Raw genomic sequence first — 26,904 nt, forward strand, 5'->3', positions numbered from 1 at the left:
AAGCTTTATAAAGTTTTAGGGACAGTGTTCAAGTAACCAAAGTACAGATACCAGTATAGGATTGAGTGGAAGAGCTGGAATTAGAATAAAGTATTTCAGTCCTAATTTTGAATTGTTTTTGTAATTGTCTTTGATTTATTGTTTCTGTTGTTCATTAAAATGTTAGTAAAATTAATTAGAAAATAAGTTTTAAAATGTTTATCATTTTCAAGTACTCAAATATCAGCAAGCCATACAGTAAAATTAAATAATTTCAAGACTTTGCAGCTCTAGTGGAGAAAATGTGTGTACATTTCTTTCATATATATTCAGTTTTTCCTTTGCCTTCTAATATCTCAAGTTGTTTAACTGAAATAATAAAGATTATTTATTTTAGGAAATAATCCTGTGAAGTATTGAACATTTTTTATATACATTTTTATTGATTTTAGAGAAGAAGGGAAAAGAATAGAGAGATAGAAACATCAAAGAGAGAGAAACATCGATTGGTTGCCTCCTGCACATCCCCTATCGGGGATCAAGCCCTCAAACCGGGCACGTGCCCTGATTGGGGATTGAACCGTCAACCTCTTGGTTCATGGGTCTATGCTCAACCACTAAGCCACACTGGCTGGGTGTATTGAACTTTTTTTAAAAAGTGTTTAATCTTAGATCTGGTAGCATTTAAAACCTTAATATGGAGTGGTTGATAGAGCTCTTTTTTCTTTTTGCTGCTTCTAGTTCTGTACAAGCAGGAATGTTGCCCTTTTATTACCCTGTTTTATTTTCTCTGTATTAATATAAATAAAAATGATGTCTATAATAGAATTTAAACAATATAAATTAATATAAATAAAAACAATAATAGAATTTCTGTGATAAAGAAGATGTATGGTATAAGGCATAGAAAGGCTGTGATTCAAGAGACTTGAGCTCTAAATCTAGCTCTGATCTTCATAGTGGTAGTTTTTGGTGACCTTGGTAAATAATGTGTCCTTTGGGGCCTTAATAGTTTCACCCCTAAAATGAGTGGTTTGGAACTTCTGATTTAAGATAGTGGATTACACACCTAAACAGAGAGAACAAGAGGACAGTAATCGGTGGGTGAGAGCCTTTAACAAGTTTCTGAAATATGAAAAGTAATTGGAAACTTGATGCAGATAAAACAGAGCAGAGGAAGAGAGAAAAAGTGGATGGGACATTTGCAACAAGGAAGAGAACCTGTTTGTAGTAGAGCACCAAAGAGACTGGGGGTATAGTGACGACAGATACAGAGAATGAAGATGAAACGGGTGGCTGGAATTAGGGGTGTTAATTAAAAGTGCGTCTCTGAAATAGTTGTGTCAGTTGGCTCTCAGTGTTCAGCATTTGCCCTAGAGAGTGTGTAGGTGAGTGAAGAAGTCAGAGGCCAGGATTTGTGGAAGGACAGAAGTCTAAAGAGGGGAGCCAGGATTTGGGGCTGTCTTTCCCTTGGTGCATTTGAAAATGTGGCCGTGGGCAGCTGAGAGACTGAGCAGTGCTTTGGACTGTCTGTGTGGCGTGGGGACAGGATTTGAGTGTGGGGTCCTCTAGAGGGGTTCCATGAACTTCCTTTGCTTTGAATTGGGACCAGTAAAGGGCTGCATCCTAGAAATAAGAATGAACCAGAGAGAAAGAGGCACTTGCGGGTACCCACTCAGCTTCAAATCATCTCACTTGTGAACTTGAACTTGAGGTGGCCTCCAATTGCTAAGTGCCCCCAGGTACCCAGCAGGAGTAAATGTAAATTCTCTCTGGAGGAAGATAGCATCATACTGCATATCAACCTATATCTAGCAAACAGTTTCCTAAGTGCGAGCTTCAGCACACAATCAGAGACAACTAGTCAGACAAGGAGATTAGACAACAGCACAGAGAAAAGAACCAGATCCTCGGGGGGTCCTGATGTTATTGGATCCAAACTTTAAAATAGCGATGATGTTATGTTCAGGATGGTAAAAGGCAAGATGAAAAAATTTTGGTGGGAAACGGAAAACTTAAAAAAACTTAATAGAAATTCTAGAACTGTAAGATACAGTAATCGAATTATGAAGTTAATGGATAGGCTTAACAGCATATTAGACATAACGGAAGAGAGAATTAGTGGTCTAGACCAGGGGTGGGCAAACTTTTTGACTCGAGGGCCACAATGGGTTCTTAAACTGGACCAGAGGGCCGGAACAAAAGCATGGATGGAGTGTTTGTGTGAACTAATATAAATTCAAAGTAAACATCATTACATAAAAGGGTATGGTCTTTTTTATTTTTAGTTTTATTCATTTCAAATGGGCCGGATCCGGTCCACGGGCCGTAGTTTGCCTACGGCTGGTCTAGAACACGGTAGGTTAGAAAAAAAATAGAGTAAAGCCTGGAGAGAGAAAAGGGTAGAAAAGTACATAAGAGAAGATGTACTAGTTTTCTATTGCTACATAACAAATTACCACAAACTTGTTGTTTAAAACAACACCCATTGATAATCTCATAATTCTATAGATCAGAAATTTGTATGGGCTTGCCCAGGTTCTCTGCTCAGCATCACACAAGCTGAACATGTCAGCTGGCCTGGGCTGTAATCTGCAGGCCCTGGGGAAGAGTCTGCTTCCAGGTGCTTTCAGGTTATTGGCAGAACCCAGTTTGTGGCAGCTGCAGGCCTAAAGCCCCCATTCCCTTGCTTGTCTGTCAGCCAGGGGCCACTCTGCTCCTAGAGACCCCCACATTCCTTCTCACGTATCACATCTAGTCCTTCTCAAGAGTCAAATCTTTCTGACCCTCTTCTCACCAGCCAGAACAAACTCTGCTTCTAAAGAGCTCTTGGGATTAGCTCCATTGTAGGACACAGGATCAATATACAGAAAAATAATAATGAAATGCCTAGAAACTGGTAGAACGAACCACTTTGAAAAATAGCTTGGTGTTATCTACTAAAATAAAACATATGCAGTCCCACTGTTAGCTGTCTACTCATCAGAAATGCATGCATAGGGGCCCAGAGCCATGTATGAAATGTTTATGACTGTTTTTTGTAATTCCTTGCAAACTGAAAACAGCAGCAGTATGTCATATAGTCATGTAAAGGAATATACAGCAATGACACAGAATGAATTAGAGCTATGCAAAGCAGCAATGGATGAATCTCACAAATATAATGTTGAGTGAAAGAAGTCAGACACAGATGATTTCAAAATCCAGGCAAAAATAAACCATGGGGTGGGGCTCAAAGATGCATGTTTAACTGGTAAAAAGCAAGAAGTGATGATCATAAAAGTCAAAGCAGTTAGGGGGCAGGAGGGACAGTGATTAGTAGGAGGTGTGGGGCACTTTAGGAATGCTGACAAAACATGCTCTTTGTGATAAATCATTGAGTTGAGGAACAAAAAAGGAAGCAAAGGAATGATATCAGACAGGCCTAAGTCTTGTCTCCAACAGCATTTACCGTTGGAAATCAGGGGAGTTCCCAGAGGAAATTGATTTTGGTTTTAGAGGACAAGCTATCAAGGATAAGGGCAGAGGAAGATCTCCCATACACTTTTCCTGAGGAAGTTTCTTGAGGATGTTCTCTAAGAAAGAGAACACAACATGTAACACAAGAAACAATGGAGGTCATTGAGAAGTCCCAGGGTGATCGCTGTGCAGCAGACCTTGAAAGGAACTCCAAGAAAATGTCTTCAGAAAGAATGGAAGAGATTCCAAACAACAGATAATGTGAGTAATGAGGTAGGAAGTACTGGTAATAGGCTGTAGAAGGTATGCTTTTCTTTCTTAATAAGGAAAAAACACATGTATTAGAAACTTACAGTAGAAAAGTTCACAATCTAAGTATAAAACACGTTTAAAAGGACATGATGTTTGAGCAATTGATGGATAATAAGAAAAGAGATCCATCTGACCTCGATGCTGGAAACAATCCGACTCTTTTATGACCAGCAGCAAGTCATGTGCTCTTTAGAAAATGAAATGTAATCCCAGCTCTGCAGTCAGTAATACTTATATGCATATACTCTGTCTTGATTTTCAACTTCTAGTCACATCCCAAGTAAGAAACACAGAAGACTTAGTTGTAGAAATCATAGAGATGTGTTATCAGACTTTGCCGCGTAAGACAGAAGTTTGGAGGGAAGAGAGGAGAGAGCTGGAGGGAAAAGGACACGTATATAATAATCTCATTTTACATACTGGGAGTGAAGAGGGGCCTTTGGAAGTTGATGGAGCAGAAGTGTGGACATGTTATTTAAAGTTACATGGGTAATCAAGGGAAAGTTAACATGAGAGCAAAAAACTGGGAGGAGTTGAGGTTTCCAATAAGTGACTAAATTCTCAGGTTGTTTTTTTAAAAAAATATATTTCTTTATTGATTTCAGAGAGGAAGGGAGAAATAGAGAGAGATAGAAATATCAAAAAAAAAAAAAAGAAATATCAATGATGAGAGAGAATCATTGATCAGCTGCCTCCTGCACCCCCCCACGCCCCCCCCTTCCCCCCGCCACTGGGGATCGAGCCCGCAACCCAGGCACATGACCTTGGCCAGAATCGAACCTGGGATCTTTCAGTTCGCAGGCTGACGCTCTTATCCGCTGAGCCAAGCCGGCCAGGGCAGAATTCTCAGTTTTTATAATGGGGAGTGAATAGATAATTTCTAAAGTTGATAAATGAGGAAGTAGTAATAAAAGTATGTTCTTTGGAGTTGAAAAGTAATTGCAAGAAGTAAAACCAGGAAGGTAGTCACTCCTAGAGTGGGAACCACGAGTGGGGAAGTATGTGTCTGCTGAGATGCTCAGAATTGGTCTATTTGGCTCATTTTGGACAAAAACTGTTGAGGCGAAAAAAGATGTGTTTGTTTTTCACATTCCTAGACAGAAATATACATAGGTACAAATACACATGTATGTAGTAGTACATTAACTAATGATTCATTTCACAAATAGATTTCTCTTTAACATTTTATAATTTACATGAATGGTGCATTTACATATGAACACCGGAATTTACATATGTGTAAACATGTACACATAATGTGAACAGAATTAGATTAAAAAACAAGAATTCCAAAGTGACATGAAGATTCTAATTATTCTTAATCAAATGCTGTCATTGACAGCCTTCAATTTAAAAACAGGTTGAATTAAGTTAGGGTTGTTTGGCAGAAAACATTATTCATAGGAGTGAATGAGTGTAAGCCATGTTATAAACCGAATAGGATCAAGAAACAGAAACAGTGTTTTAAGTAGTGCCTGGGTTTCCAGGTGGTCTTTAGCAGCGATGAGCCCCTGATGGGAGGCCGAAGGATAATAACATGAATGGTACTATTCGTACTTGTTTGAAATTAGTTCAAAATGTGCAGCCAGGCTACTCAGTTTTTTCTGTCTATTTTCTGGAAGAAAATGAACCATAAATTTCAACTAGGAACTTGAGATGCTGGAAACACAGGCTCTGGAAGATTCTATTCTTACTCCCTAGTATGATGTGATATTTCTAGTGGAATTTTATATATCGCAATTGTTTACATTAGGGTTTTGTATCTTGGGGATTTACCATGAGCTGAGATTTTGGCTTCTGTTTTCTTTTTAGATTCTTTTGTCTGGGAAAAACACAATCAAAAATTAGATTTATTATATTCTTCCATGAGCTCAACTATTTCCTCCTCTGTGTTACTCCAAAATATACTTACATTTTATCCTGTGATAACCAGTGACTTTTCCCCCAACTTACTGGCATATTTAAACTGAAGATTTCATTTCTTCACCTGTGTTACATCTCTATATAAAATTACTTGGTTCTGGATATAATAATCTCAACTAATCTAATAAGTCAACGTGCCCGGGATTGCTAAACCCCATCCTACCTGCAGCGGCCGTGTCCGCACCTCCACAGAGGAGTCCGTCCATCCTGCCCCTCAGCCAGCGCCCCTGGCGCTGCAGGGGTACAAGTGCCTCAGGTGGAAACAGCAGGAAGGTTTTCCCTTGTTTGTTACTCATTTAAAAGGATGGTACTTTGTACGTTCTGCATTGCATATTTTCCAAAATCACTCTAATGGGTTGCTTATTATAGCACTTATTCTATTTCCTAATTTTAGCGCTGCTTTTGATACAGTTCTTGGGATAAATGTTGCAGTCAAGAAACTAAGCCGGCCTTTTCAAAATCAAACCCACGCAAAGAGAGCTTATCGTGAACTCGTGCTCCTGAAATGTGTCAATCATAAAAATGTGAGTTATGTCTCTGTTTCCTCAGTATATTTGAACGTTGTCAGTGACACGATAATCTTGTGGGTCACACTGAGTTCAGACCTAGGGTAACCTAATGATTAAAATAACTATTTAAATGGTTATATTTTATTGATAAAATTCTTCTCAACATTTGGGAAATTGAAATTAGCAAGAGGCATCATGGTCCATAGGAACTTAGGTCACTCAGCAGGGATAGGAATGTCAGTTAACCCTGCTTCTGTAAGGTGGTATCAGTACACACCTAGCAAATTGAGAAACAGCTAAATATTTTTAAGAAAAACTTCATTCTATAAGTAACTTTTTACCTTATAATACAGACATTTCAGTTTTAAATAAATGTTATTAGATGATGTTATATTTATGATAGCTGTGCTTGGCATCGCCACAGAAATCAAAGCAATGTAAATCTTAAGGAGAAAAAGTATCTCTAGAAAATGTTTATATTCCATTACTGGTGTCTGAGCATTCTTTTATAACCTTACCACATTAGAAAACCATCAAATGTTAAGTCTGGAAGAGCCTTGGGAGCTGCCCCCATGTGACCTCTTTTTGTTAGGACCAGGAGGTGGTGATTAAGGTGACACTTAACTCTCTGGCTGCCTTTGGTTTAACATGTATGCTGGGTCTTTCTGGCATGCACAGCTAAGATCGCTTTTCTTCTGAGTCAGTGCTTTGAGTTTGTTTTTAATTTTTTTGATACATGCTTTATTTTATTTATTTTAAAAAATTGTTTTCAGGTTATAAAAAAGTATGGTTATTATTTTTTAAAATTCAAACAATGTAAACAAGAAAGCAAAAATCCTTGATCACCACCCATAGATCACTGTCATTAACATTGCGGTGAGCACCCTCATGCATTTGTGAGCACACACACACACACTTAAACAAGATCAGCTGTGTTATGCATCCTGCTTTTGCCCTCATGGAATGTTGCTAGGTCTCATACACATTAGGAACATGGATATAATCCATTTTTAAAATAGCTGCATAGTACAGATGCACAGTAATTTATTTGTCCAATCACCTATTATTGAATACAATACTTAGGTGGTCTCCAGTTTTTCCCTATTATAAACAGTACTGCAGTGAACATCCTTCTACACGCATCTGTACACATTGTCCAGCTGAATTTTTTGGCCAAGATTGTTGGGTCAAAGAGTATGCACACTTCTGGCTTTAATACATGCTGACAAATTGACCTCAAGGAAGACTGTCCGTTTTATGCTTTCATTAAGAGTATCTGAGAATGCCTCTGTTTCAAAATTCCCCTGCACTACATACTATTGAGCCTATGTTTTACTTTACCAGTCTGACAGATGAAAAATGAAATATTATTTGTGAGGTTGAATTTCTTTCCATATCTCTATTAGCCATTTATTTTTCTTTCTTGAGAATTTGTATTCTATGGCCTTAGTCTATTTTTCTCTTGAACTGTTGGTCTCTTCCTTATGCATTTACAAAAGATCTTTTGTATGTTAGAGCTATCAACCTCATTTCTTTTCCCCTTGGCCTTATTTAGGTTGTTTTCACTGGTTTTATTTTTGTTGGGTTGATTTTGGTTTTGGTTTAATGGAATCAAATCTCGGTTTTCTGTCATGCTTAGAAAGGCTTTTCTACACCAGGATTATATAAATGTTTATCCATATTTTAATGTTTTATGGTTTCATGTTTTAGATTTAAATATTTGTTCCATTCCAAGTTTATCTTGATATAAATAAAGATTGAAGTGATGATCCAGTTTTATTTTTTCCTTGGCTAGCCAGCCACCCCAGTTCTGTCTATATACTGAATCATTTCTCTTTCCCTCAGTCATTTGAAATGATTGAGGATGTGTGTTTGATGCTCAAGCAGCCTTAGACTGCAAGTCCAAAGCCTACAGTGGGGTCCATTCTAGAACTCTCTTTAAATAAATAGATAATGCTATGAGGCATTTCATCTTTATCATACCAAAAATGCAAGCTTAGCCTTCATATTTTAAAACTTTTTTAGAAATTTGTACATAAAATTTAAGTTTTCAGAGTTAACATATTGCTTTATTTAGTGTGGGTTCCCCCCCCCCCCCATTTCTACTTTTTTATGTTCAGAGTTAGAAAGACATTAAATGTTAGAATTCTTTAATAATAAATTACGAGGAACACACAAAAGTGACGTTATGAAAAGTACGTCTTATTTTCAAGGTAAGAATCCTAATCATTTAACTTTTTTTCAAATACCATGTAATATGTTTTTGGTAAAAACAATAACAATAATAAATACTGAGCTCTGCTGTGATTTTCCACCCATTTTTGATATGTTAATGTTAAACTTAATTTTTAGAGTCATCTGTAATTCTGAGGTTCAAATAATTTTCTCTTTTCAGATAATTAGTTTGTTAAATGTGTTTACACCACAAAAAACTCTAGAAGAATTTCAAGATGTGTAAGTATCATTTTTATTCAATAATGTACTATGCATCAAAGACTGAATATTTAGAAAAGAAAGTAACTGTTTTTTTGGTTTTTTTACTTTGGAAAGTAACTGCTATTTTTTTTTAACTTAGGATGACAATACATTTTTAATGATATCTTAGCCACTTTTCTCTGTGGAAGAGAAATATTAAGAAAATGGATACTAATATTCAACTATTTTTATACTTAGATAATTATCATCTCTATAACAGATAAATGACTGGAAATAATTCTTCAGGGCAGACAGTGATAATTAATGCCAGTAATTTGCTTTACTGAAATAGAAAACATTTTCTACAGTCCCCTGAAAGCCAGGATTATAAGGTTCAGGTGTTTACAATTATTATTTGAAATGGTTAAGACGTTAGATATTGTGTGTTCCCAAAATCTGAAATAGAATTCTCTTACTAACAATGAAATGAAATATTAATTTATCAATTTATTGAGATATAATGTCCAACTTTATCCTAAATTTATTGTATTCATTCATTCAACAAATATGTGCCCTGTGCTCAGCACTCTCTTGGACTTGGCATACCTTAGTGACCAAAACAAACATCCCTTCTGTTACTTAAGAATTGCTGGCAAGCATCCTCCTTCCTAGAGCTTGCAGGAAAGCCTGGGAAGAGAGATAATCAATGAAAGAAATAAGGAGATGATGTCATTCATTAGGATGAGGCAAGTGCTGGGGAAGAAGTGGAGCTGGGTGTGGGATCTGGAGTGCTGGGGGTTAGGAGTCAGGTTGCAGTTTTAAGTGGGGTGGTTGGGGTTGGAGAAAGACCTCCCTGGATTGGTGACGTTTGAAGAAAGGCTTGAAGGAGTTGAGAAGGTTAGACTTGCAGTTATCTGCGGGAAGACTGAATTGAATGGAAGGAACAGGCAGCACAAAGGAGTGGAAGTGGGAGTGTGCATGGTGTGTCCAAGAACAGCAAGAGGCCAGTGTGGCTGGAGCTCAAACAGCAGAGGAGAGAGGAAGTCTATTGTAAGGATTTCCTTTTATTCTAAGGCAATTCAGTTAAGACTTTCAACAGAGGAGTGAGCTTACCTGACTTTGATTTTAAAAGAATAACCGGTTTCTGGGCTGAGAATCCACCATCAGGTGTGGGGACCCAGAAGACCAGTTGGGAGGTGATTGTACCAGTTCCGGTGAGAGATCATGGTGCTTCACTTAGACCAGAGGGGAATGATGAGGGGATGGGGTGAGATCGGGGCTGAAACTGTCCTGAAGGTAAAACCACAGTGTTTGCTCTTAGAGAAGATGTGTGGTGCGAGAGCAAGGGAGTGGAGGGTGATGCCTGGAATTCTGCCTGATCACCTCAAGGGTGAAAGTGCTCTCACATGAGATGAGGAAGGCTGCAGGGAGAACATGTCAGAGGGTAGCGTGGGATCAGGAGCTGATTTTGGGACAGGACTTTGAGTTGTCTGTTGGACACCCAAGTGGAACTGTGAAGTGGGAAGTTGGGTGAATGAGCCTGGATAGAGGTCTGAGTTGAAGGTATGAATTTGTAGTTGATGGTCTGTAGATGGTATTTAAAACCTTGAGACCAGAGACCAGAGAAGATCACCAAGACTGTGCAGAGACAGAAGGCCAAGGACTGAGCAGTAGCACTCCAAAAGTAAGAAGCTGGGGGGGGGGGGGGGGGGCGCGGGGGGCGGCACTGGCAGCCGGGACTTAGCAACAGGGAAGTCAGTGGAGCCTGGAGGACAGTGTCAGCAGAGAGATGAGGGCAAAAGCCTGAGCAAAGTGGGATAAGAAAAAACGGGAGAAGAATTGGAAATGGTGAGTATAGACAACTTTTGGGGAGTTTTGCTTACAAAGGGAAGAAAGATAGGGGCAGTCGATGCTGGGGGAAGTGAAGCGAAGTTATTTTTATTAAAAAATTATTCCCAGTTACAGATGACATACAATATTATATTAGTTTCAGGTGTATAACATAGAATTAGACATTTATATACCTTATGAGAAATGACCCTGGTAAGTCTAGTACCCACCTGGCACCCTATGTACTTGTTACAATATTATTTACTGACTATATTCCTTTTACATCCTTGGGGATCAAGTTTTCTTAAGATGAGAGAAATAACAGCATGGCTTCTAGACTGGTAAGAATGATTCCATAGCAAAAAATTTAAGATGTAGGAGAATTTGGATGTTTGAGATTCTATTTACTATGATATAGAAATTGTTTTATTTTTAACTTGAAAAAAACATCGTTAGTTGTTTTTTGGAAAAAAACTTTTATAAAGGTCCATTACATGTTTGCTTCAAGATACTTTATAAAATGTTTAGAGAAAACAAATTAGTGTTTTACTTTAGCCAATACATTGAGTTAGTAAATTATTACTGTTTCATAAAAATTCTGGTTTGATAGCCACAAAGGAATTTTGGATGCTTTTCATGTGAATATGGCTAATCTTTTTCCCCCTCAGGTATTTAGTTATGGAATTAATGGATGCTAACTTATGTCAGGTTATTCATATGGAGTTGGACCATGAGAGAATGTCCTATCTTCTTTACCAGATGCTCTGTGGTATTAAACACCTTCATTCAGCCGGTATCATTCATCGAGTAAGTAGTGATGCCATATTAATTTTATTTTTAAAATCATAATAATTTTGTTGCCAGAATCCTCCAGATACAAAAGAACTTAAATTTTTAAAAAATTTCTCAGTGTTGAAAATCCAAATAAACTATAGGGTTGTGTTGAGTTTCCAAACATTGTTAATATCAGAAGACATCGGTGGAACGCCTGGTTGGCCTGGGCCCATGTGAGCCACCCTGGATGCAGGCCGGAGCCAGGTGCTCAGCTGGATTCCGCAGAAGAATAGGGCAAAGAGCTCCCTCTTACCATTTATCCATATTCACCTGTTGTCGATACTTTTGCCATATTTGAAATCTCATTTTTAATGAATCAAGGGTTTAGATTTGGGGTGGGAGAAATTAGAGACCGAGTAGAAAATAATATAGTTAGTTGTTTGAGAAATCTTGCATGAATTATAACCTAAACATTTGTTTCTTCTATTGGAAAATTCTGCCATTCCAGCATCCTGGCCCTACTGGTAAGAGCTTTTGGAATGGCCTGTGATGAGCCTCTGGACTGGATTAAGACTGGGATTTGAATGACAGTTTCCTGTACTATTGGGAAGATACAGTGTAATTCTCTAAGCTGGTTGTATGAGTTTCTATTTTTTTAAATTTGGACTAGTGTATAAACAGAACATTGTGATAGAATTTTTTGAAACAACTAAAATGTTGAGTGAGATTAGAGGCAAAAATAATGTAATTTTACTGGAATAATTCATAGCATTCTCTGAATTATTACCATACTAATTTTGTTCACAGACTATCTTTAGGTACTATGTTTCAACACCAATAAGTTATTTTCTTGGAACTAAATCTGTAGGGAGAGGAAGATAGTGAGACAAGAACAATGCAGCCTATTGATAACAGAGAAAAATAGATTTTCAGTGGGGTAGCAGATCCATCAGGTGCCAGGAAAGGTTGATTCCATCACAGCTGCTGAATGGAGGTCTCTGTGGCAACAGAGCCCACCAACCCAGAAAGGGCTCAGCCCTTGCCCCATCATGAACCTCAGGTCTGCAGCCTGAGGCCAGGAGGCTGAGGCTTCCCTGGCCTGACATGCTGGCTGATGAGCACTTGGCTCCAGACCAGTGAGCTGTTACAGCCTTTGCTGCCACCAAGTGTTCAGTTAAAATAATACAAATTCTGTTGACAAATTTGCTTTAAAAATCGTAATTTTTTAAAAATTAAAAATGAAGATTTCCCAACATACCATTCTATTTCTTTTTCTAAAATTTTCACAGACTTTTATATAAACCAAGGCACCTTTAATGTCTCTTAAGTACATCTTATATTAAATTCACGCGTTAGTAAGCGCCCAGATTCTGTGAAGCTGTATTAACTTTGTAAAGGGAAATGGTTTTCCTGGTTTATTCCTTCCCTCTTAAGCCCGGAGATTCATAGGAAAGCGTGACTCTCCCTGGGACGTGGTGAGAGCTGCAGCCAACACTGAGTGCGTGAATCTTGAGTTGTGAACCCTTCCTATTCTTTTGCCTGTGGACAGTATTATGCACACAGGTACACTTGCAGTTTTGCTCATTAAGACAGTTTTATGCTATGCATAAAATGTTAATTATCTAAAAATAAAACACCCATAATCCCACCACTTTTTACTTTATATAATTCAAAAAGTTAAAAGAAATGAGAGTCCCCCAGCCCTCCGCTGCCACCTGGAGGTGGCCGGTGAGCAACTGGGGTGTTTCCTTCTTCACTTGACACAGACACAGACTTTCTGCTTAAGCTGATTCCAGCGTATCTATTTATTCTTATGTCCTTTTAAACTTATGTTTTTCAAAACAAGATCCTCTCGTACGTAATTGTCCTGCAACTTGCTGAATGAGCTGGTTGATTTGTTTTTTATTTTAATCAGGGATCACATAGTTCTACAGATATTTATTTAAAAAGCGGAGTCCCCAACTCCTCCGTCCTATTTCTCTCTCCCAGAAGCAAACTCAGTTCTTTTAGTGTTAATTTCCATATGATTAGATATAATATGATTAGATCTCTGTTCGATGACCTTTTTCAGTTTGGGGCTTAAGGTACTGACTTTGCTCTTTCACCATCCACAACCCTCACCTATCCTGTTCTGCCACCTCCCAGTACTTACAGTGTAATTGGGTTTGGATCAGTGTCCATATTGTGTTTTATGTTATTGTGACGTTGTCAGTGCTTTTCACAAGCTGGGCCTCTCACACCAGCGGGTCTGTTGGTCTTGAGTCTGAAGCCTGGTCTGGAGAGTTTGTTTCTGTTTTTCTAGATAATGAGCCAGTGGGCGTGAGGAAGGAGCAGAGCCTCTCTCTGGAAAGTCTCCTTTTCCCTTCCCAGTGTCTTGCTTCCTGCGTCACCCTGCCTCCCCAGGACCTGGCGCTCTCTTCCCGAGTCCTTCCAGGGCGTTGGTCCAGATGGTCCCCGTGTGGGCCACTCATCCTCCCCTGGCGGCTGCCAGGGAGGCCACGCTTCACTAGACCTAACCCCTACACTCTGGGGGTCAGGCCCCAAGTGCAGGTGTCATTTGTATTTTGACATATGTTTCTGGTTTTCCTTGTTTTGGATTTTTAGGATTTAAAGAGGCAGAATTGTCTTTATTCTGCTACTTTGAAACTGAAGTCCAGTCTGTCTTGGAAAGCTGCCCCTGGCGGTGTGTGGAGCTGATGGGAGGGGGTAGTTGTGGATGTGGGGAGCCCTCCAGGGCCTGGGGCCTCTTTAAACCCTTCCAACTATCCACGTCATCTTCATTTTATCATCATTCTCCAGCAGTTGGCAGTAAAGTGTGTTGTTTCTCACACACACACCGCCCCCCTCCCCCAAGGAAAAAAAAATCAGTACCAGATGACAAAGCTCTGACTGGTGGAAGTGGCCGGAGGTGGTCCTGTTTTCCAGTTCACTCAGGTCCACGGAGCAGGCCGGCGGAGCTGTTCTGGTCATATTCATTCATGTGGCTCTTGTTTTAGTTCAAGGCCAGGTTGGATTGCAGGGGCTGCTGGATGGTAAAACAAAGACATTTCAACTTTTTAAAAAAATCAGCCTCCTAAGAAAGCACCTCCTGCCTTTCCCACCACCCTGTATCCAGAAAGGTCACCCACTATGGGGATGTTGATGCCATTCCTCTCCTCACTGCCTCAGGAGAGGCTAAAAACGCTGCCTCGTCACTTAACGCTCCAAAAATACTTGTTTCATGACATTGGTTGGGGTTGTTTTAGCTGCTTCACCGTGTGCGCCTGCTCACAGGGACAGCTGCTGGGTGGGTGGCTGAGTCTTCCCGGCTTTACCTTGTGCAGAACAGTGGCTGCGGCAGGGGCGGCCGTGCTCCCGAGGACACACTTCGGGACACACAGGCTCTGGGACAGCTGGGGCCGGGCCATCGGCATGGGGCTTGTTGGGAATTTTCATTGCATTTTTTAGAAATTATGTGTTTGTAATTTCTGTTTTTCTGAATCGGGAAGTTTAGAGAGTATTTAACAGTAATGAAACGGAACGTTAGCTATTGTAAGTTTTAAAGGTTCTCTACTTACAGCCACATGCTGTAGCTCAGGTGACTGGTGGCTACCACCCGGACAGCACAGGACCAGGGTTCCCTGGCCCCGGCATCTTCCCATGGCTCTTTCTTTCTTTGGTAAAAGAATTCCATGATCACCGAGCCCCACTCCCCCACTCTGACTATGTGGCTATAATTGGATGTGACAGTGCCAAAAAAGATTGTAAAATACCTCATTCATAATTCTTATGTTGGTTACATTTTGAAATGATAAGTAACACTTCACAGTGTCACGTGTCCATGTGCGGCGCATCAGTTGGAAAGTTCTAAGTCAGATACTGGCCGTGAGCTTCACACTTAACCACTCCCAGGTCCTTCCGTGTGGTGTGCCTGGGCAGTTTGATGTTGCAGCTGCATGTTGGAGAATTCTTGTGAATAGAGCAGTTGTGGATTGTTCAGAAGTCACAGTTTCTAGGGTGAGTCTGCAGGCTGGCGTCCCCAGGCAAAAGTCAAATTCCTGTGGCCTGAGGAAGGGGCTGGAGTGTGGGAGATCGCAGTAAGAAAGGCCCTAGAGCTAAGAGGGAAAGTGACAGAAGCTGTGTGGAAGCATTGAGAGTCCTGGGGAGGGGCAGACGTTTCTGACGGACATTTCTGGTTCTCAGAGCAGAGAGCACAGGGGCCTCCCCTCGCAGAGCCCGCGCTTGGAGGTGGGGGAGGGTGAGGCGCACACGCTGTGCGCTGGGGGAGTGGGGCTCGGTGATCATGGAATTCTTACCAAAGAAAGAAGGAGCCGTGGGAAGATGCCAGGGCAAGGAAACCCTGGTGCTGAGCTGTCCAGGTGGTAGCCACCAGTCACCTGAGGCGATGGAGCACTCAGAGTGTGGCTGTAATGGGATGTGACAGTGCCAAAAAAAGAATGTAAAATATCTCATTAATACTTCTTATGTTGGTTACATTTTGAAATGATAATACTGTCAAACTCAAAAAAATTTTGGAGGCTTTGGCTAGAAATAAATGATAGATTTATTCAAGGGTCTTAGAGTTTGCACACTGGAAATACAGCTAGGCAAAAACCCAGAAGTGTTCTGAAGAATAAAAAAAAGTTAGGAGTTCTTACAGTAAAAAGTGCATTCTTGAGAATAGGCAGCCCTGCATTCTTAACCCTAGGAGTGGTCCAGGACGGTTGTCAGTCAGATGGCAGGCTGTCTGGATGATGGGTGCCAGGTGCTCTAGAGGATGGGCACCAGGGGGTCTAGTTAGATTGATGGATAACCTGGATATGTGGGTCCTTTGGGGGTAATCAGAGGGTTACCTGGAGGGGGAAGTCAGAGGTTATCTGGCGGTCTGGTGTCTGTCCAGATGTATGTCCAGGCATCAACTCAGGCCTGGAACGTTCAAAAAGTTTTAAGTTCCCAGACTACTTAAGTAGAACAAGAATAGAGTCCTTCCTCATACCTCCATCTTCATGATGTTAATAATTCCAGCAGCTTGGTTAAAGTGATTCCTTTTATATCCCCTACCTTCAGTCTTTTCTCAATATTATGGATATATTGGATTAAGTAAAATGTATTATTAAAATTAGTTTTACCTGTTTCTATTCACTCTCTTTAAGGTGGCTACTAGAAAATGTCAATTATATCTGTTGGAGAGCAGGGAAGAGCCAGAGTGTTAGGAACTGAAGGATGACCAGGCGTGGAGGGAGGGAGGGAGGGGTGGGGGGGAAGTCCTCAGAAGGGTTGTGGGGTTTTTTACTAATTGCTGAAAATAATGAGATGGTAAAACATCTGAACATGCACATTTCTTTCATATACAAAGTTTGATGAAGCACCAGGAACTACACAGAGAATCCAAAAGTCCACTGCAAACAATACATTCCTTGGGATCTAAATTTAAAAATAATCACCAGACACACAATTTACCCTCTGAGGAAACTTAGTTATGGGGACAGACTACTTTGGGAAGATAAATGTAAGAAGTGATAGGAGGAAGTGAAGGGAAATGACCACCCCTATTGCAGAAGCATACTGGAAAGCAAAAAATGTGAAAGCAGACTGTAAAACTAGTGCCCGGCTCCAAGGCCAACAACTTGAACAACCAAAACATGAAAAAGACCTTGCCCAGTCCCGGGGTCAGTGAGGGGCTCCAGGAAAGAGCTGTGTGTCAGTGCAGCTCTCGAGAGCAGAGTGTACTCAGGGGCGTGTCTTGATCTGAGGACCAAATGCTTTTGGGCTTGTTCTGGAAACATGGGGCACGCCTGGAGCATGTAGACCAGCAACCTGCATGCCCTGTGTTCATTCCCTCGTGCCACTGAGGGTACATGTTCACTTTAAGTCTCTCACTCCTTGCTAGAAACTTGGGGTTTCTTCTTTGCAAACCACAGGGAAACCCAGTTTCTGTACCTGTAACATCTGAAGGTAATAAAGGATGACCACTTACAGTCAATGGCTAGATGTACGTATCTCCGTTGAGGAATCCCCTTAACATGGGGTTGCCATGATGGGAGGAGAGGAGGCTCCCCTGGACCATGGCTGAGCAGACCAGTCATTTCATAGGAAATGAGAACAAAATCTTCCAGGACGATGAGTCAGAATTTCTGTCTAAAATGGTGCTCGCACACAGGCATACAAGTATCCCAGACACACCTAGAAAACGGTCTGACAGCACACGATGCCGGCTGCTGGAAACTCGTCATCGGTTAGACTGGAACAGTATCTTTGAGTTTTTAGGCAATCTGAGACGCCAGCATAGGTGTTCAGGGCCCTCTCCTGAAGATGCTGTGAAAACTAAACCCAAAATAACTACCTGGAGAGAACAAGCACATTCTAAGAGGCCCAACATTTTCTCTGGGTGAAGGGGATGACTTAACTCATGAAACTCGAGAAAACAATAAGAATATCCTTGGATATATTCAGTGTGTCAAGGGAAGGTATTTCCCCTACAGAGAAATGCAATAAATGACTACAGTGAAGGGCCCTGATGAGCACCAGTGACTGGGTGCCCGCACACAAGAACTTCCAGCGCAGCCCGACCCTTTCCTTTCTCTAAGACAGGCGCTGGGACCCACTGGCCCTCACCTTAAGTGGCTTTAGGGGCTCCAGCCAGGTGCCCCCCCGCTTCCTCGGCCTTCCTGCCCCTGCCCTGGGGTTTCTTGGCCTGCCAGGTTGGAGGCGCCCAAAGCACCAGCCCCTTTTCTTTTTCAAACGTGACTTGCTGGTGTTTCAAGCTGCGTTACACAACAGCCCCACCTGGTAAAGCCCGGCGGGAGTGAAGCCAAAGCACACAACACAGAAGCGGTCAAAGCCAAGGTTTCCCACAACACCTCTCTCCAAGGGACTAGTGACCATTGAGGCTCGGCTTAGGCTGCCAGGCTCCTGCGGGGTGCGTGCGCAAGTCTTCCAGGAGGGCTTCTCCGTGGGACTATTTTGCTGTGAGATCCCTGTAGGGGTTCTTGTGCTGCGCGCTCTGGGATGAGGCCTCCATTTAGCCAAACAGTTCAATGATCTTTGCCCTGAAGAGGTTCTGGAATGCACAGCCGCCTGCTGCAGACGTGCTGCAGGAGGAGGCGCGCTGGGCTGCAGGCAGCAGGTAGCGCAGTGCCCTCGGTGCTGCAGTCCTGCTTGGTGCCGGGCGTTGATGTCGCAGCAGCCACCCACCAGCAAGTCCTTCTTGTTTGTCCGTGACGAGGTGCTTCCCTTGAGTGGAATTTTGGCACTGGTTGCTGGGCCTGCTGCACTTTCCACAGAGGATGGGCTGATCAAGGTCTTGAACCTGGAGGAGGTTCCCATCTCACTGCCCTCTCCTGGTGAGCCGGTGGCACGCCATGGCGCAGGTTCTCCATGCCTGTGCAGTATGGTGCAGGGTGTGGAGGCCGGGCCCTGGGCAGCATGGACCCTACACGGGTGGCAGCCCCACCCCTCACACCGGGCACCAGCCCCTTGACCCTCAGCCCGGCCCGCTCCCCCCCTCGGAAGGTTTGAAGTAAAGGTCATGAGCATTTCCACATGGGGGTGAGGGCAACCAGCTGACTTCTTTAGGCTTATTTGTATTAGTTTCAGTTTGAGAATAGGATGAATTGTTCCAAAATGCCAGGGTTCCATTCTCACTTTCCTCCTCCCGCCAGCACTCTCATGTGCTTCAGCAGTCACTGACTTCTCCGCTCCCTGCCAGCATGCGGTTGTTTATTTACTAGTAGCATGCTTTGGTGCATTTTATTCATTTAAACCATTTCTGTCCTAGGATTTGAAACCTAGCAACATCGTAGTAAAGTCAGACTGCACGCTTAAGATCCTGGACTTTGGCCTAGCCCGGACAGCGTGCACCAACTTCATGATGACCCCGTACGTGGTGACACGGTATTACCGGGCGCCGGAAGTCATCCTGGGTATGGGCTATAAGGAGAACGGTGAGTGCAGATGGTACCGGAGAGCCTGAGATGTTTAAAAATAGTGCCATTCGTCATCACTAGTGTTGTCTCTTTCCTGTGAGTTACATGAACTTTAACGTGGGGACTGTGTTACACAGATTATCCTAGTCCACAAATAAAAAATCATTGCTTTTATATTTCCATTAGTTAAAATTATTCACTTTTGAAGTTAATATTTTTGAATGTTTATCAAAGTATAACATACTTATAGAAAAGAATATAAATCTCAAGTGTGCACTTAATGGGAGCACACCCACATAACCAGCACCACCCCAGGCCTCTGCAGGGCCCTTCAGGTCTTAGTCCCCAAGGGAAGCTACCAACCTCATTTCCAGCACCATTGATTGGTTTTACTTATTTTTGAACGTGCTACAAATGGAATAATATATGTTCTTTTTTGCATAGAAAAGTTGATATCGGTGTTTTTTTAACATCAAAACTTATTCTAGCAATAACAGAGCTCTTTCAAACATAGCTTTTGACAAATTTGCCAAAAAGAATGAACTCACGTTTACTTGTTTTAAAAAAGTCTGAAAGTTTGCCCCAGCCATCTGAAATGGGCTTTGCCTCAGATCTATTCAGCTGCTCCGTAACCTATGCTCCCACTGGGACACCGCTCTGGCTCTGTTGTAGATTCCCGCTTACCTTCTCCCACGCGCCCCCTCTCCAGCAAGGGCACTAGATAGCCCTCTGCCTGGCTGGCAGAGGCGTGAGTTCTGCTGGCCCGGCAGAGGCGTGAGTTCTGCTGGCCCCGCAGAAGAGGGTGAGCCGCTGGAAGTCAGGGCACCTGGCAGGGCCTCCTCTGGAGCTCAGAAAAGCCAGCCTGCCTCTGTGGGCCCTGCTGACGGGACAGTTTAGAAAAGGACCCTCAGGAGGCCTGGGGTTCGCATGTTACCAGCTGCGTTGGTCTTTATGGGAGGGAGTTGGAGGAGGATGTGTGGGTCTCCTGCTGGTTTTAATCACCTGGTGTTTGGTAGTGGACATCTGGTCTGTCGGGTGCATCATGGCAGAAATGGTTCTCCATAAAGTCCTGTTCCCAGGAAGAGACTGTATCCTTCACAGGGAGACCTGCAGTGGCCACAGGGTGGGCGCGGGGCGGGGGGGCGGGGGGCTAAAACAGCTTGGTGTGGGGACAGGCACTTCTGTTTCTGGGGTTTTGTTTGTTTTTTAAGCTGTAAAGTATTGGAATCTTTGCCACTTAAGCCCCAGGTTGCTGTGCACTGATGGCTACACTGGAGGCTGCAACCATTCACATTGTGTGAAGCTCAACTCACCCTTAGCAATTCGTTCTTCCATATTTGTGTGTTTAGTACACTGTTAGAATTCCTTTTCCTCACCTTTGTTTTGTTCATGGCACTTTATAATTTTATCATTTCATTTTATTTTCAGTTGATATCTGGTCAGTGGGTTGCATCATGGGCGAGCTGGTGAAAGGTTGTGTGATATTCCAAGGCACTGACCGTATCCTTCCCGGGACCTTCCCGGCCATGCTTCCTTAAGCACTACAAGCAGCCGGAGCTCAAAAGGAAAACGCCATAGTTCCAGACCGGGTGTAAGGGGCTTTATTATGTTTGTTAAATTAGTGTCACAAACCAACGGTTCAGTTTTACCTTTTCTTTTTTACTTGACTACCTCTAATGATTTTATTGAGGCTTGTTAAGTTAAACTAATTATATTAGCTCTTAATTTTATAAAAAATAGCTTATTAGAAATTTATTTACTATTTGATGAATATATTCTGATATAAATGAAAATGTTATTTAGTTCACTCAATTAATTTAACTAGGCAAGTTGCTGTCTAAATTTAGTAGGCCAGTAAGTATTCCTGCATAATTTAATTAATATGCTATTTTGTTAGCTATTAGTATGCATTAAAATACTTTCCCCCAAAGAACGGAAGCACATTACATAACACCTAAGTGAAAAAGATTAAAGTGAAAGTTGGTGAGGAACAACATACGGTAAATTTTCTTGTTTCTCTGCTGACATTTTGTAGAAATTTTTTAAAAACCTGCTTAAAGGTATTTTGTGAGACACTGGGAAGTCTAAAATAAATATAAAATGCCAAAGATTAACTTATCTTGTGGTCAGGAAATCATATTAATGACATAGCACAAAGTAAATAGATAATATAGCTTTCTTTCCTCATATTCCTCATATTCTTCCATCTCTAGTGTTTTTTACACCAACATGGTTCTTCACATATGCCCTTTTTCATTTGTGTTCTAACGACTTAATATTTTCATTAGTCTTTGATTTTGATTTTTGTTATGAAAGCTTTAAGTGTCTCTGTTCATTGGCAAATTGATGTGTTGTGTTTTTTAAAGGAAATCAAGCTGTGTAGTCAGTGTTTGTATTTTGTTAATTTTAGTTTTTTATAATTTTATGAGGACAGTTTTTTTGTATTATAAATTATTCACAACACAAACTTGGAATGAAAAGGTTTTATTCCTGTCATTTTATTTACCACATCACAGATGTTATGTGAGGTTAAATGCAGCATTTTATTTTGTTCTAGTAAATTTTCCAGTAGTTTCCCATAATCTACCTTAAATTCACTTGTTTCAAACTGTAAGGAAGGGGGCCTTTATTTTACAAATAAAGTCACTTAAAAAGGGAAAAATTGACATATTCTAAAGTTAAATCATTTAAAAGTATCTAACATTCAGTTTGTCTCAATTCTTATTCATTTTATGCCTTTCCTTTTTGTATTAAGAAATATTTTCTTCAGAAAGTACAAAAATGAAAAATGTGGGTACTTTTTGGTGCATTATTAAGTAATTTAAAATTCCTACTTTACATATTAACATCTTACAGTGTCTGTAATTAATAATTTATATATAAGATTACCTAATGTCATTTTCAGAACACACACTGAGATTAACATCATTTTTCAAAGATAATTTTGCCAGTTTTTCGAACATTAGATTCTGGAAAGCAGTCTGCAGTTCTTATAGATTTGCTTTAGGTTTGTGGCCTGCAGTAGAAAAGGAGCTCCTGTCCCAGCATGGTCCATAAGAGAGGAAGCTTTAGCCAGGCCACCTGGGGCCCAGTTCTGACTCCCACATGGTGTCTGCATCCTTGAGGAGTCAGAGCCCTTCTGAGCCTTGGTTCCTCTGTGGTATAATGAGAGCTCGGTGGTGCCTTCACACACCCCGGATGTCAGCCAGGCTTTTGGGACTGTCCTCCTGTCGCCTATCCCTCTGTAGTCTATAGACATAACCCCAGTAGCTATTGATTGAGCACCTACCCTTTCCTAGGCTCTCAGCTGACCTAAAGTGGAAAAGGATGGCCCAACTGCTGAGCTGAGGGTAGACCTGCAAGGTCAAGGGCTAACACAAGGAAACCACCAGGATGGTACGGGGAGGCGGCTGAAACGCTGTATTTGTTTTGAAGGTCAGCCCTTCAGTGAGCCTTATTAGGATTCTGAGACGTATGTCAGACACTGGAGATATCAAGAGCTGAGCTTGGGAAGAGGTTTGGGATGGAGAAACAAAGATGGATGGTCAGACTGCCATGCTGTGTAAAGACAGGGTACTGGTAGTGAGTGCTGAGAGGACAAAGGAGGAGGACCAAGCCCCTCGGGTGGCAGAGAAAAGAGAAGCCTGTGAAGGTGACAGAGGCCCCTCCTGGAGGGAGAGGCTCTAGAAGCCAGGGGTGGGAGTGGCTGAGGGGGAAGCTGGGTGACGCTGTTAAAAAGGTCAGGGTTGAGAATGACCACTGGGGTGAGGGATGGTCACTGGCAGCCTGGGTGGGCTGGATTTCATGGAGTGATAGGGAAAGCCTGACAAGAGGATGTTTAAGAGAGAGCAAGAGGCTGGGAATTAGAGAAACAAGTATTGACAACTTTTTTTTTTTTTCAAGTGAAAATGGTAGCAAGTGCCAGATGTGGGCCCTGCTTCACAGGGCTCTGGCTCCCCAGCTGTGAACTGAGAAGCCCCATAGGTCTTCCAGTTTAGGGAGCTTTCGATCTAACATAGCATTAGTATGAAAACTGGCTTCAGTTTGCCTTGTAATTACTGTCTAATTTCATAGATAAGCATTTCTGTCATAGGTATTCTTCAGTTATAAGATACCTTTATTTCAATCTAGAATGGGAAGGCACATAGAACTCATTGTATTGATTTAATAAACTGTGATCATAGTTTATAAAGAGTATAAGAGTTTTTTTGTTTGTTTTTTAATGGTCTAAACTTGGAAACTCAAACCTTATTTGAATATTATTTCAAAATGCTTCTGCTGGCCCCGTAGAGTGGCCTAGTTAATTACTTGTCGACAGGTATAAATATAATTTGTTTTCCTTTGAATGATACCACTTCATGTAATAGGAATATAAGGCATTTCAGTTGTATTTTCCTCAAGAGACTCCTTAGATATTGATCAGTGGAATAAAGTTATTGAGCAGCTAGGAACACCGTCTGCAGATTTCATGAAGAAACTTCAGCCAACTGTGAGGAATTATGTAGAAAACAGACCAAAGTATCCTGGAATCAAATTTGAAGAACTCTTTCCAGACTGGATATTCCCATCAGAATCGGAACGAGACAAAATTAAAAGTAAGCTAGCCTCTTTCCTTGTTTCCATAATTTGGGTGAAGCGTTCATTTTTCATGTTTGTATTCTAAAACCTGTGAACATTGGGAAACAAAATAGTTGAAACCTTCAAGTAAAACCATTTCCAGGCTAAAATGAAGGCATTGTGGAGAGAAAGCTTCAAGGCCTAGAAGTTTTGTCCTCAATAAAATGGCTTAACTAAATGGGCCAAATAAAACTATTCCCACCAGTCAGAAAGACTCCTGCGTTAGTTCCAGCAGCTGACGTTTTAAACGTTTCCAGGTTCACAGGATGCTTGAATAAGGATCTAGCCCCATTGAAAAGTCAGAAAACAAATGATAGTTCAGTTCAAAAGAAGCTCCTTCTCCCTTTTCCTGTGTCCATCACTAAAATGTGATTTAAGGGGAAAGAGATTTGTTTCTCTCCACATCAAGGTAAATTGCCCCTCAATCAGAAAAGCCCCATCTCTCCTTTGCCTGTATATGTCAACTAATTGTCAAAACTTCAGTGAGCCTTGCATTGAACTAAGTTACTGAAGGTGTTGGTTTTTTTTAGCTACTACTGATCTCTAGATTTTTTTAAAGTGTATGTTGACAACATTGTATACAGGTAGGCAAAGCAGAGGCACCTGGGAAGTGCCCATCCTGTGCCAGCGTGAGATTATTGTGTGGCTTATAAGGTCTGTTCTAGTTGCACTTTGGAACGACATCAGAAATAAATGCTCACCCGTGCCTCGTGTCTGCACAGAGGGCAGTGCCCCCGCTCAGCTCTGCACCCTCCCTGGCAGAGGCGCTCCCTGGGACTCTGTCTTCCTCTTCCAGACCTAGAGGCTGAAACCACATCCAAAAGCCCGATTTCTAGTGAAAGAGACACCTACCCTTTCCTAGGCTCTCAGCTGACCTAAAGTGGAAAAGGATCAAACAATTTTCAAAGTTCATATATTTAAAAAAATCTTTTTATTGATTTTAGAGGGAGAAGAAGAGAAAGGTAGGAACATTGATGAGCATCGATCAGCTGCCTCCCGCCCCGCCCCCTCCCCCCCCAGATAAATGACATGGGACAACACTCAACCAACTGGGCCACACCAGCCAGACCCATTTTTGTTCTCTCTGTGCTGTCACAGTTAGTTCTTCATAGTGCAGTTTTCAGATAAACAGCATTGGTTACTAATCTAATATTTGTTTTTACTCTAGCAAGTCAAGCCAGAGATCTGTTATCAAAAATGTTAGTGATAGACCCTGACAAGCGAATCTCTGTGGACGAGGCTTTGCGTCACCCTTACATTACTGTGTGGTATGACCCTGCTGAAGCAGAAGCGGTAAGCAGCTCTTGTGAAAAGACCTATGTTCAGGGACTTATATTTCCTAGGGTCTTCTGTCTGGTCTGGAATGTCTACATAAGGGGAGCAAGTCCTACATTAGGAGGCTCACAAAGAGCCCATGTGATGGGTCACGGCCCCTTTTGGAGCACTTGTTCCTGGGGCTCTAGCTCAGTACTTAGGAAGTGAACATGTTTATGCTGCGGCCATAGACTCATCTTGGATGCGGATGCTGCCGTGTGGTCATCATATCGCCATTTTAAAGCTCCATGTGTACCTGGCATTGTGTGTTGGGCTTTGGTTACATCATCTTGTTTAGGCACCCAGTCAGGCTAGGAAACTTGCTGAAAATCACAAGTTTGTTGGTCCTTCTCGGGGGCACCTGCTAGAGGCGCTCCACTCTGAGCTGGTGCCCGTGTGCATGTTTCCACAGCACACTGGGGGCGATCCTCAGCTGTGAGTGAAGAAGCGCATAGTGGATGCTGATTGTGTGCCAGCAGTGGAACTCATTTTTATGTCTTGGCCTCTGGATTTAACCACCGTTTTATTTTTATTTTTTTATTATTCTTTTTTAAACCTCCATTTTAAATATTGTTTTATATGAAAAGAATCTGATATATAAGCATGTGATTTTTAAGCAAGTTTTTGGATCAGTGCACTTATGGGTGGAGGTGGATGGGTTTGGGAGTTCTGACGAGAAGAACTGTCAATCTGGACTGCGTTCTCCCCCTTCTGTTTCCTAGCACAATGCCTTGTCCAGGGAGGGTCTCTAGGAAGCAGCCTGTGATGACTCATTTTGTAATTACGCTGGAGGCCCAGTGCACAAAATTTGTGCACAGATAGGGTCCCTAGGCCTCGCCAGCGATCAGGGCCAATCAGGGCCTTCCGGCTGCCGGCCAGGGCCTTCCTTCCCCGGCTGCTGGCTGCTGGCTGGAGCCTTCCTTCCTTCTGCACCGCCCCCTGGTGGTCAGCACATGTCATAGCAAGTGATCGAACTCCCAAGGGGACACTTGCATATTAGGCTTTTATATATATAGATTTGAGCAGATAGCTTTAAAGTGTTTTGAGGTCATGTGATTATAAAGATGACAATAAGAGCTCTATTTTATTGGTTAATCTTTTCTTAATTATTTTGATTCTAAAACTGATATAATATCACACTTTTGAAGAAATCTTGCATAAGCCATGTTTGAAAGAAATTACATCCATATCATAAATATATTAGAAGTCCTCCAAGTGATTCTACCCTTTTCTTAATGCCTCATTATTTTGTAAATTAATTGACTTTATGTGTAACTTAATTTTTAGCCACCACCTCAAATTTACGATGCCCAGTTGGAAGAAAGAGAACATGCCATTGAAGAATGGAAAGGTAACTGGGAGCTGATTTTGATCCATACTTATGACATTTCTTGCAGTCCTTGAAGGGGCAGTTTCTCACTTGTCAATAATAGCCTTTGGGGGCCGGAACAAGAAACCCTGCAGGCCATTACCCTCCCTCTCCCCCTTCCCAGGAGAAAAAGAACTCGAAGGTAACAGAGTTCAAAAGGAACATGTATGAATTGTATATCATTGGCCTTAAAAGAGAAAAATAAGGGCTTTTTCACATGACCTTACATGATCAAATCCTGGTTTGTCAACTAAGTGTACTAATTATATCCCACCTTGATGATATGTTGCAAAATGTTGGGTAGCCCCAATTTACGAGCCCGTAAAGCAGACCTTGGGGACTTCAGTGGGGTCATTTGAATGTATGCTGAATTCATAAATCATGTGGTTGTATATGTGTTTTAAAATAGAATTTGGGCAAAATAGCAGATCACAAATATGCAAAAAAATTTTAGTCCACTATGAGATTAACCAAACAACTCACAACAAACTAAACCAGC

The 26,904-nt window shown here is 41.6% G+C and overlaps 1 protein-coding gene across 7 annotated transcripts in view; it reads left to right on the top strand.

The window, feature by feature from the left end:
- MAPK9 (mitogen-activated protein kinase 9) overlaps window positions 1–26,904 on the top strand; it is a 50,991-nt gene that overhangs the window by 18,725 nt on the left and 5,362 nt on the right. For 6 of the 7 annotated variants that reach the window (XM_070416796.1, XM_070416798.1, XM_070416797.1 and 3 more), the window contains exons 3-10: window positions 6,068–6,197; window positions 8,578–8,636; window positions 11,096–11,234; window positions 18,958–19,123; window positions 20,534–20,605; window positions 23,518–23,700; window positions 24,891–25,015; window positions 26,324–26,387. In XM_070416796.1, the coding sequence (XP_070272897.1) occupies window positions 6,068–6,197; window positions 8,578–8,636; window positions 11,096–11,234; window positions 18,958–19,123; window positions 20,534–20,605; window positions 23,518–23,700; window positions 24,891–25,015; window positions 26,324–26,387 (938 nt within the window). Of the gene's footprint in view, window positions 1–6,067; window positions 6,198–8,577; window positions 8,637–11,095; window positions 11,235–18,957; window positions 19,124–20,121; window positions 20,194–20,533; window positions 20,606–23,517; window positions 23,701–24,890; window positions 25,016–26,323; window positions 26,388–26,904 lie in introns of all 7 variants that reach the window. The other variant, XM_070416793.1, reaches the window with a different exon arrangement.

This window comes from Myotis yumanensis, unplaced genomic scaffold (assembly GCF_028538775.1).
Source record: "Myotis yumanensis isolate MYYU_CA2020_CCGP unplaced genomic scaffold, mMyoYum1.0.hap1 SCAF_5, whole genome shotgun sequence".
NCBI lineage: Eukaryota > Metazoa > Chordata > Mammalia > Chiroptera > Vespertilionidae > Myotis > Myotis yumanensis.